Raw genomic sequence first — 12,177 nt, 5'->3', positions numbered from 1 at the left:
GCCCTTTATTATATTTGTATGACCATAAAAGATTTGGCAGTGAGTAAATTATTTTTTTCTTAAACTAAAAAAATGTAAATTAAATCACATAATTTTCCTCATCCTCATGATATGGACCTGTGGGTCTGAAATAAAGGAAAGTGAAGTTTCATGCTGGACTTCGCTCTCAACACATTGTATAGCCTTTCAACATGGTCCAAGAATTTTATTTCCAGGTGTAGTCTAGCAGTGACAAGGTGGACTTGAACGCATCATGAGCATGTGGGGGAATGATAGTAGCGGTGAGTCCAGCCCCTGGGTGGGGATTTGTGTGATTGATGGTCACCTCCCGAGAGTGTTTCATGGACTCGCCCCTTCCCCGCCCCTCTTTCTCTCTCTCTCTCTCTCTCTCTCTCTTTTCTCTCTCTCTCTCTCTCTCTCTCTCTCTCTCTCTCTGATCAGGAATGTGGAAGCTTTCTGGAGTCCACTCAGTCAGCGCTGCACGTTGCTGCCCCACGCAGGAGTGAATAAGTGATCTTTGCCTCGCTTAAATGTATTGATGAGGAGGAAGTGATTTGTGAACTGAGCCCCTTGGTCACTTTTTTGGGATTTATATTCATTGTCGAAGGCGTTTTCTTTTTTCTTTTTTTCGTTTCCTCCTCGGGTTAAAGAAAAGTTTGCTTTTGGACCAAGCACAGCTGGAGTCAGCAGATGGAAATACGCTCCAAGTGTTCACCGAGCCCACCTTTTTCCGGAGGTCTCCCAACATGTAAGCTGTCTTCTTCTTTCTTTTTCTCCCCCCCCACCCCAAGCCTTGTTTTCATTACTCACATTCCGATAGTGAGGTCCCTGCGTTAACACAGCAAGAGGACCCCCTAAGAAAATCACTACAACGCGTATGTATGGTGCCTGTTCCTGCCGGGTAGTGTGAATTGAATTACACGTCCATAAACCATTGATTTTATAACACTTAATGAGTTTTTGATATCATTTCAAAGTCCCATGGATCAAGCCATGGGCTGTTTTATTTGTAGTATTGCTTTGATGTGTGTTGCCTTGAACCAGTTTGAGGTTAATAAGTTATTTGCAGGCTTGTCCTAATGCTCTTTGGTAGAAGAGTCATCGCTCTTCAAATTGAAAGTAATTGTACACTAGCAATAGGCTACATGTTGTACCACCTTTTATGATAAATCTCTACCTTTTCGGATGTAGGTTATTAATTATTAACGTTTCCAGTTTTCATTTAAAAGTTTATCAGTTATTGGAGTTATCAATGTTTTCAAAATAAAACTACATCTGCACTTTCTATTCCGAATGTTTTTTTTTGTTGTTTTATAGCCTACAATTTATTTAAAGTTACTATTTTTTTTCCTTACTTTTTCTCTTCTTAAGCTTCCTATGGTCTATGATGCTACAACATAGCATTTGCAACAACCTTTGATTAATGACTGTGATGAATATCAGCTTATCAAATTGACTTGATTACTTATTTGCATGAGTTTGACAATAATCCATGCTGTTGTGTTTGCCCATTATGTATGGAGCCAATTATTGATGTTTTGAATCCATCTAGAAGAACTACAAGCTTGTCCAGATTTGTCAATATCCTTATTTCATCAATTAGAAGACGTATTTCAGTATTTGACTGAAAAATAACTATGTTAGGAACAATACTTGGATTTTTCACATCTTTAATGAAATCAGCTTTTATAGTGACTATAGGGAAGCTGTTTCAATTTATGGAGCTGTGATTTATTTCATGCCTAAAGCCACCAGCTTGTTCCCACAGATGATTTGTCTGTCAGTGCTCACACTGGATGTTTCTCTCCTGACAGGGACCCAGAGTCACTGAGGAGGTGAAGACTGCTGGTGTTAAATGCTCACTGCGAGGCGTCCTGCACACAGCGACTGCTCATAAAAGTGCTGTTAGTTCAGTGACTGTGTGAAGCGTTCACAGACTGTTTACCATGGCGTCCAGTCTGACATGTACGGGTGTTATCTGGGCCCTGCTGTCCCTGCTGTGTGCTGCTGCCTCCTGCGTCGGCTTCTTCATGCCCTACTGGCTGCTGGGGACACAGATGGACAAGCCTGTGTCCTTTGGCACCTTTCGTCGCTGCTCCTACCCTGTTAGAGATGAGGAGAGGCAGGCCACCGTGATGTTGGAGCAGTGTGGGCGCTACGCCTCCTTCCACGGCATCCCCAGTCTGGAGTGGAGGATCTGCACCGTGGTGACAGGCGTCGGGTGTGGCCTCCTCCTGCTGGTGGCGCTCACAGCTCTCATGGGCTGCTGCATCTCTGACCTCATCTCTCGCACAATCGGGCGTGTGGCGGGAGGCATCCAGTTTGTTGGAGGTGAGTTTATGTTTGCCTGATGCTATGTTTTTATTTGCACCAGCTTTCAAACTATAACCCATCTTAATGAAACGAGGGCGATAAGTGCAAAGGCTATGGTTACAATCATAGGGCGTCAAGTTTGTAACTCTCAGATCACATGTTTCTGATTTTTTTTTTCTTGGGTTCCGAGGGAATACAAGAAGCATGCAAAGTATCTATAGGACATTATACAAGAGAATTACCAGAGACCATTTTTTGCAGATACAGATGTGTTCAGAAAAAAAAAAACGGGGATCCAACCCAGATTTTGAAATTGATTCGAAATGCATTTCCAATCAGATTTGTGTTAGTTAATCACTCTTGCTGCTGAAATCTGTAACTCACTCTGAGCCATACATTGACAAGGTCAAATCTAAAGTGGTGGAAGTGCATCGGAGTAGCTAAGCCAAACTCTTATCATCCATGGGCCTCAAATGTTGCTGAATATGTTTGGTGCAAAGGAGATACTTTGGACCTCTACCCGACTGCACCGTTGTTTGATTGGAAGGATGATTGATCTCGATGACTCATGCTTCTGCTTTTTAAAGCCAAGTCGCCATTAGGGTGGTGCAATTAATTGGGATATTATCGTTATCACTATATGAGCCTTGGCAATTGACACATCAAAGAAGTCTGAATTTATTGCAATTTATTAGCCTAGGTATAATGTTCAGGATTTGGAGACATTTAGATGAAGCTAAAGATAGCTTTGAGCCACCCTCAGATACATTTACGCCAATCTAGTGGCGAAAGAAACTTTTTGGATTTATTTTGGATACATGAGGGAGATATTGCAACCTCAGGTATTGTGTTAAACATGAAAAACTGTACGTTGTAGCCAGAATGCACTCTTCACTATTTGTTTATTTATCGCAGTCCATGCCATTATTGCAATATTGTGCAGTGTTATCGCACATCACATGTTTTTCCAGTATGATGCAGGCCTAGTTACAATCAGTTAGTTACTGAGCCCCCCCCCCCCCCCCCCCCAAGTTATTACCACAGCAACTCACACAGACATGTTGGTGATGTCTGGAGGACACACGGATCCATCCTGATCACTCGTACATGACAGTGTGCCGTTATGCCTGTACATAGCCTCAAAGGAGTATTTATCTTCTCCCAAATGTTGTTTGAAACGCTCAGACAAAAGTGTAATAAAGCATCACAGTTGTCAGGAAACAATTGGGCGTAGAAATAATGATAACCTGACATTTTCTCCTCTGGCCATCTTTTCTTTGCCAGCAGACCCGCTGTTAGCCCAGAAAAGCTGTTGTTTCCTCAGATACTTGGCACTACTAGACATGGAAAGTCTCCCACCGTGATGTTGGTCATGTTGCAAAATGATGTTGGGTCTGTTTATAAATATTTATTCATGACTGCAGTTTGGAAAGGAATTATGGAACTACATGTCCTTCTCAATATTTGACTTCTTACTGAGTCTGTCGGTCTGGTGTGTGTGTGTGTGTGTGTGTGTGTGTGTGTGTGTGCGCGTGTGTGTGTGTTGTTCTGTGTATAGTTCATGATCCCATTTAAAAAAAAAAAAAAACGGTTGGATGAGTCTCAAATGTTGTGGCTAAGTTGTGACCATAGACTATATGGACAGCAGAACTGCTCGCAGGTGGTGAAGCCAAAATACTTAGCACTCCCTCTACTGACTGGCTGCAGTTTAGGTCATAAACCCAGCCTCCTTCATGTTGCCAAAGGGGACATTGGTCAAACTATAAAATCAAAATACACGTCATACACATACTCAAACCCGGTTTTGTAATGATAGTTATTGGCTTCTTTTTTGTGGGTGGATGCAGAGCCACTTTGTCCTATATTTATACCGTCTATTGTTGAAAACACTCACACACAAAAAAAATACTTTCACAACAACTTCCTGTATCCCTCTTTCTCTTATGTGCAGAAAACTTTTGGAGTCAAATCATATCTTTTTGTTGTTGCAGTTTGATTCATGAAATGATGGAAAATAGAGCATCGTATGGGTTACAAGCATTCCCAAACAACATCAGAATGATTCTTCAGTGCTTTGAGTATGGTCCAGAATGCGCCCCTTGAAGCTGAAAAAAATCCCTTGCTGTTTCTCTTTTCAAAAAAGTTCTGCCCACACTTCAGCTCTGTCAATAAAAGACTTTGTGTTAGTTTGTTTGTTTGTTTGTTTGATTACAGTGAGTGGACAGAGCTCAACGCGACACTAGTTTGGTTTGTGTGCACGGTTGGTTTTGCACATCTGTTCTCCCGGGACGTGAGGTCTGAGGGAAGGCTTCCATTGAAGCTGCAAGTTTCTCTGCCCTAGTTTAAGAAGCTGCAGCACTCCAGCCCTCTCATTAGCTCCAAAGAGGTTCTCTCACATACTGTGGCTCACCAGCCATGCTATTTACAATCCCCATCACTTCAGCTCGGCTTTAAAGAAGTGATGTGACAGAAAAGCAGGTTGCAGGCAGATTTGACAGAGCTGGCAGGTCTTTCAGAGGGATAAATCTGCAGAGGACCACCACATTGCACCATGTCCTACTTCTAAAAGGCTTAGCTACTTAGGAACATCAGTATTAATGATGTATAATATGGAGGATGATGAAGGTGAAGGCTGGCTAGTTTATTCAGGAATGTGCACTTTTATGTAAGGAGAGCTCCTTTAAAGCTCACAGCAACCCCACACATGCAGAATTACAGCTCGTTGCTATTTTTGGTGAGAGGATTAAAAACTCCACGTCCGTCTTTCTTTTGATTTCTCTCCTTGGTAGACTCACAAATCCAGACACGCATGAATTTAGATGGAGCAGGAGCAAAAGAAGGTGGGGTTCAATACACGGGGCACTGCTTGGTTCTTTTTTTATGAATGCATGGGAGCCGAAAGGGCAGAGACGTCTCTGAAGGCATAATTGGATGTGACACAATTGAAAAGCTCGGTGGGCTGCTCCATGTTTTGTCTCCGATCACTTTACAGAGGGAGTGGAAATGTTGAGGCGCGCGGGGGGTAAGTTTAGAGGGAGGGGAAAAAAATACCTGATGATTGAAACATTCTGCATTCCCTTCTTATTAACTGAGAACCTCGCTGAGAAATAAAGACCCACAGGGAGAAAAGGGGAATGTGTGCTGAGCGATATGATCAAATCTCAGCGATTAGCAGGACCTGAGAGAGGGAGTAAATGAGGCGAGCAGTCAGGCAGGCAACGCATGCGAATCCAACAAAAGCCACACGGTTGACTGTCTGATGCTACAGTGTCTTCTTCCTTTTGTGTCTCCTCGGCTCCTATTGTCGGACACTAATGAGGAGTGTCTCGGAGAGGACGGGGCCTCCAGGCTGCCACAAGTGAAACATCCACTTTACATCACCCTGTAATTTATCTCGATCCAATCAAATAGATTAAAGCTTTACGGATTTATCAGAGTCTTATCTTATTAGCTGCAGCCAGACTAAAAGAATAACTAAACCTAATGTTGCATGTGTTGTTGTTTACCTAATTTAATGCTGTTTTTAAGTCCAGCGCTGCTTAATTGGTAATGGCAGAGGCCCAGAGAGTCAGTATGAGTGTGAGTGTGAGAATATGAGGCTTTTCTGGCTCATAAATCAAAGGCTTGAGAACTCTGTGCTGCTTACATTAAACCACTGCCTTCACTGTAGTTTTTGTTTTAGTTATGCAGCGGTGCAGACTCAGTACGTCTGTGGCACTGAGGGGAGGTTCAGACATTCAAAGATTCTTCACTTGGATTTGGTTGTTAGGGATTTTGACCCCCCCTGCAGAGCCTTGCCTTGTCTATGGGTGCCCCAAGCAGAGCTGCACACAGCGGGAGGAAAGCTTTTTAACGTTTGTTTGCAACAGAAGGGATTTAAGACCTCTATTTACACTTCTTCTTGTATGGATTTCCCCTTCAGCACTTTTAAAAGCCTTTAATTTATGCTTTTTCAAGACCCGTTTTTGACAAATTTGCTCTCTGCACATGGCATTTTTCTATTTGATTACCTTGTGATAGCCAAAGAAGAATTTGACAGCCCCCCTGACTGGGTGACTGTACTTGTCCATTACCAATACCATAGTAGGAAGTGACCTGTGCCCCAGGAAGTTGGTGTCTAATTGCCTTTTTCATGATTTAAAAAGCAGGTTCTAATGCACTACAGATAGTTTTTGTAGGTTGTGAATCCAGTCTGACGTTCTTGTTTTATATATTTACTATTAAAGGTCATGGTGTTTGATTATTTTGTCTCTTTGCTGGATATTTTTTGCCAGCTCTCATTGACTTTGATTATAATTGTAGACTGTGAACTTTGAGGATGTCTTTTTAGGTTGCTGACTGTACCTCTTTGGCCCTTCACTTTTGCACGCTCCTGCAGAGGTCAGAGTACCCTGTTTCTGTAAGTGAGGGTCGTATAAGGATCCTCTAGCCCCCCCAGATTTCACTCCAAACATACGAATTGTAGATGAAGAAGACATTTCTGAGAATGTTTTGCAAACTAAGACTGTTTGATGGCTTCTGATGGAAATAATCCTCCATCTTTGCAAACAACAATCACAATGTCAGCAGAATGTTTAGGCAATTTTTGAGTGAAAGAACATCTTTTCCATGTCCCATAAGCTTCATAAATATGCCATAAGGTATAGTGCCTTGTATCCATATGTGACCATGTCAACCCATACCCTCTGTTTCTCCTTCCTGAGGGGCCTTACCTTTGGATTTGGGGCTGGGCATTATTAACCAGGATTGAAATAGACCCAGTTTATTTCCCTGAAAACAATACCTTGTTGTGAATCAAATAAAGCTGCTGTCATCCAAAAACACAAAGATTACAAATATAGATTTTCAACAATTGAAGCCAAAATAACACCAGCAGTAACATTAGGAGAGGCAGCGGAGGAGAATAGTTCCCTAACCTGCCTCAAAAATATTGCCTTGACCTGCAGAGAATGTCAGCTGAATTGAAATCATTTTATCCCTTGATAAAAATGTCAAGACACATAGCTTCTCAGGGCTGTAGAGGATATGGGCTGTTTTTTATTGAGATGGTGAACTGCTGTGTCCTTGAAGGCAAGACAAACGATATGATGCATGAAGGGCTGCTCTTGTCCTTTTTCAGAGAGTTTGCTGGAACATAATGTAGGGTACAAGCAGAGGACTTCATGTGGGCTGCTGCTGTATCAGAGGAGGAGCGGACCTATGTGTCCCCATGGGATGTAAGAAAAGAAAAAGGCGTGAAACAGCTCAACGCAGCATATTTCTTTGCCATAAGGGAAGGTTGTGCGCAGTCCGGTTTCTATAGAGACATTATTTGGAGGAGTACAAAGACTCTTTAGTGTTTTGGGAGACATATTTAAGCCATCACTATGGAATTCTCTAAAATCATGTATTATTGATTGGAGACTTTTACATTAAATATCACCCCTGAGTCCTGAGAGTCTTTTGATGAAATGAGATCAGAAGTTGTGTTTTTTTTTTTTTTCAAACGCTGTCTGACGCTCCTCAGAGTGAGATGACAAACTTGTCATTTATTTGACACACGAGCCTTTTGAATAGATGCAAAGCTCTGCGTCGTTTCCCTTTAATGCAGAATGTAAGTAATGGCTTCAAAGATAGTGAAAGTGGAAACAGAATTTTGTCATAAGTAACATTAAACCATCCAGGGCCGGTTTGTTAGAATAAAGGACGTGTTTGTGGGGGAAACATTGCGACACACTGGGTATAGCCCTCACTTTGTGCAGGCTTGTTGGCCGGCGGTGGTTGAACACTTCCCACGCCAGCCTCTACTGAAGCTGCAGTTGATCTGAACTACCAAATAATTGGCAGTGTTGCCTTCTGGGAAAAGTTCTCCATTTAGTTTTTTGTGGCTGATTGGCTTTGTTTACGCCTCTGTGACAGCGCCTCGCTTGCCCACACTGGTGTAGAGTGTCAGGAAATGAACACTATGAAGCTGCAGAGAAGACATGAAATACCTTAACATCTGGGCCTATTTCACTTAAGTTTGCTTCACGTTTACGTGTATCACTCTCTTGAGTGGCTGTCTTGTTCACTGAGAGGGAACCTGTAACACAAACAACATGCTACACAGTATCCCGGTCATGTGTTGAGGCCACAAAATTGACCGCATCTCTGTGCACCACCTCTGCAGCTCAGAGTGTATGTCAAGGGCATGAGCAGGAGCAATGAATATAAAGACATGTAAATAAATTACAGATGGGCTGCCATTGTGGCTTCCATACTGCCGCCAAGGGCTATTTGGCAGCGGAGTGTGTTGTCCTGTTTGAGAGCCATACCAGCATAGCCAGGAGCTTTGTCCTTGTGTCGGCTTTGTGAGTCCCTGCCAGCTGGATCCCGCCCAGTCCCAGAATGTGTGCTTCCACTCCCCTCTCAGCACTCGTTTTCAAGAGGTACAACAAAATAAAAATTGCATCCATACGAGGACGACTCCGGGATGAAGAGCTCGTTTTCCAGGGGAATATTCTGTCTGTGTTATAGTGTCTCTTGACAGTCATTGTTTAAATGGTGTCAAATCACCAGACATGTCCAAGGTGATGGGTAAATATCCTCTGACAGCTCCCTGTTCTCCTTTACTTCCAACAAAAAAAAAAAAACAATCTGTATTCCTTCATCGTCACACGCCTGCCAGGTTGCTGCGATGATGATGGACTACGCTGTCTCATCTGCCATGTAGGCATTGCATAAAGCTAACGAGATAGCAGCAGCAGCAGCAGCAGCAGCAGCAGCAGCAGCAGCAGCAGCAGCAGCAGGTATGTTTGAGAGGAGAAAGCCACGCATTTTAAATATGGACTAGACTCTGTGTAATGCTTTTTAAATGCTAGCTTGCTCTTCATTGCTTACGTTTCCGGCCACTGATGGTTATAAAGTGGACGTCTCTTCCTCTGGGTTGATTGATCACCTAAAGTGCAGACCACTCTTGCAACACTTTAATGTGCTCATTCAACCAGGCTGCTATTTTTGCTCAACATACAGTTCCCTCAAAAGCCCCCCCCCCCCCCAACTTCACCACACGGGTGTTTGGAGCCAGGGAGCAGTGAATCGTAGCCGGTGCACCATGGGCACTTTATTTTCATCATGGTTCTGGTCTATCTCTCTCCTTCACTCTTCACTCTCTCTAAGGATGAACTCACACGTGCCCCGTTTATAACCTCTCTGGTGACCGGGGGTTTTATTTCCAGTGCTCTCCCCCTTAACTTCCCATTTCAGGCTCGTTTCACCTCTCCCCTATTTCTGCTTTCTGTCCACCCCTCTGTGTCCTTCCTGTCTCCTTCTCCAGCTCCTTTCCTCACTCTCCTCCTCCACCTCGCAGTGGCTGTGCTTATTGCTGTCTGCAGGCGGGAAAAAAATAGATTGGGCTGATACCCAGTGACCCGAGGAGTGGACCTGGGCTCAGCCAGAAAGAGAGAACGGATGAAAGAAAAAGAGTGAGACAGAAACAGAGCGAAACAGGGCGGAAAGCCCGGCATCAACAGGGATTTAGATTTGTCAAACAGGAAGTCTGGGGAACCAAAGGACAGACAGAAGGGTTATTTCAGTCTGTTCCTCTGTTAAGTCATTGTTTTCACTGCCATGGAAGCAGGCGTGCGACGTTTTGGTTTGTTTTTGTCACTCAAACAAAACTGTTCCAGAAAACATGTCTGCTGCGTCTGCGTTCGTGTCTGGCATTAATGTGGCACAAACTACTCATACAAAGGGAGTCTGACAGTTGTAGAGAATTTGTAGATTTAGCCATTTGGACCTAATTTACCAAGACAAAATATGGAAAATGTTCAGGTTCCAGCACTTTTGGATACACAAAACAAGTCAATAAACCTAATTGTTCATTTTGCTTTTGTTTTTTTATGTTTGTTAGTTTTTGAACCATTTTCTGGCGTGTTATCGACAGACCAATCAATGAATCAGCAGGACTAATTGGGCTACGTGGTCATGCTTGCAGCTCTGTAAGGCTGTACTAAGCAACTTCCATGCTTTGAGCCAAACGCTAACTTCAGCATCTTTTTTTTTAGCACTAAACAGAAAGTAAAGCGGACGCTGATGGGAATGTCATCAGCTTTCAGGTGGGGGTCATAGGTCATAGCATTGGACAAATGAAAGAAATGGCCTGTTAATAAGGGCACTAAACAACAAAGCAGTATTTCACCCAAGTTATTCATCCTCAGTAAAACATTATGCCTAAATCAAGAGCAATTACAATCCATTCAAGAGCTGTTGAAAGATTCAGGCAGAACCACATTTCCAGACCGACTGACCCTCCTCGATTAAAAATCGAACTGACATTTTCATTAATAATTAAATTAATTGTCAGCTGTAGAATTACGACTCTGGAGCCTTTATTAATTGAAGAGTTTTCCTGCGATGATTAACCAGGCTGCTCTCCTCCGCTTTAACAAGAAAAGGTGAAGCAGACAGAAAAGTCATTGTTAACACATATCACGTATTCGCCGGTGACACCTAAAGCAGAGAATATGTTTGAAGGGGTGAATCACAGCTCAGACAGATGCTTAACAGATGGTGGAGGCTCTGCTGCTCTGTATCACTGCTGACACACATTGCGGAGGGCATGTTGGGTGTCAATGCCCCTTCCTGTGTTTACAGTGAGCAATACTTTAGTCACAGGTAGGATACAAGAATAACCCCGTCTCATGCGGTTTGAGCCGTTTGAGTCCTTGTTTTTGTGGCAGATAAATCCTTCCATCAGAAACATAAAACAATCAGGGGGAGAACAGTATTTCCAAACTTTAGTACATGTTATGTCTAATTAGCGATGAAGGAGATGGAAAGCCCCCATTTGACCTGTGAGACATCTCTGAGGGAGTCGGAGGCCATGAGTCGGCTGAATAAATGAATAAGTATAGATTGGATGCATTGGGCCTGAGCCCTGTGGGATGAAGTAGATCTCTCAGTATTCAGACCCGGTTTTACAGTCTCAGAGGCACGGTGCTTTTAACACTACAGTTAATTATACCCTGTTCTCCCTCGTGAGGGAGAATGTGGGGTCAATAGTCGTCTGTGCCGCCTTCTTTTGGGTCAAATAGCAGGCCAGCAAGGAAACAGAATATGCCTGGATGTATGGAGACGAATCTGCAAATAAAACAGCAGCATAGAATAGCCTGGAGAGGAGTTTATTTTTGGTAAAGGAATCCACAGTAATTGCTTGTCCTTGGTTTCTTTCTTATGGTTCTTCAAACCATACATGCATTATATTGTAAACTTCCATATTCATAAGAGGCAGTGCGAACACCCACTGAAGCATTAGTCATTTTTCTTCTTTTGTCCCCTTTGGCTGGAGAATGTCTCGTTTTAATTTGACTCGATGTGTCTGAGTATCTCCTGCATCTCGACCCTGAAGGGCCCAGGAATAGCTTCAAGAGGCGGGTGAAGGGCCAGAGCTCTCATAGAAGGAGATGTGTGGAAAAGAGACACCTCTGTCGGCGGGTGAATTAGATCAGTTAGATCAGGGTCAGTGTGCAGCTGAGGGAAGCATTGTCCCTCAGTGGGTCACACACACACACACACACACACACACACACACACACACACACACTCATGGGGACAGGTGAAGGTGGTGTAAAAGGCAGCTGAAGATCAGATCAGAGGACAAAGGTCGCCAGTGCACATGCAATTGTCAGTCACGAGTGTCCTGCAGTCTGTTAACCTCTCTGTGACACTCAGTATGTTTACATGCACAGTTAAGTTGGGCTACATTTAACCAGATTAGCCCATTTATTTGACTCCAGTCCATTGCCCAGTGTACAAGCAAATGTGAGGGGGAGTTTGACAGTTTTGGACTGATTAAGGTCTAAACATGCCATTAAATCGACTCCCACCATGGAAAAACAGGTTTAC

The 12,177-nt window shown here is 43.3% G+C and overlaps 1 protein-coding gene across 1 annotated transcript in view; it reads left to right on the top strand.

Moving 5' to 3' along the window:
• The first annotated feature begins 429 nt into the window (after positions 1–429).
• Positions 430–12,177, top strand: part of lhfpl6 (LHFPL tetraspan subfamily member 6) — a 43,165-nt gene continuing 31,417 nt past the window's right edge. The window contains exons 1-2 of the mRNA XM_020646322.3: positions 430–748; positions 1,815–2,331. Coding sequence (XP_020501978.1) covers positions 1,947–2,331 — 385 coding nt within the window. The 5' untranslated portion in view covers positions 430–748; positions 1,815–1,946. The remainder of the gene's footprint in view (positions 749–1,814; positions 2,332–12,177) is intronic.

This window comes from Labrus bergylta, chromosome 11 (assembly GCF_963930695.1).
Source record: "Labrus bergylta chromosome 11, fLabBer1.1, whole genome shotgun sequence".
Taxonomy (NCBI): domain Eukaryota; kingdom Metazoa; phylum Chordata; class Actinopteri; order Labriformes; family Labridae; genus Labrus; species Labrus bergylta.
The sequence above is the reverse complement of the archived record's forward strand: the minus strand, read 5'-3'. Positions and strand labels throughout refer to the sequence as shown.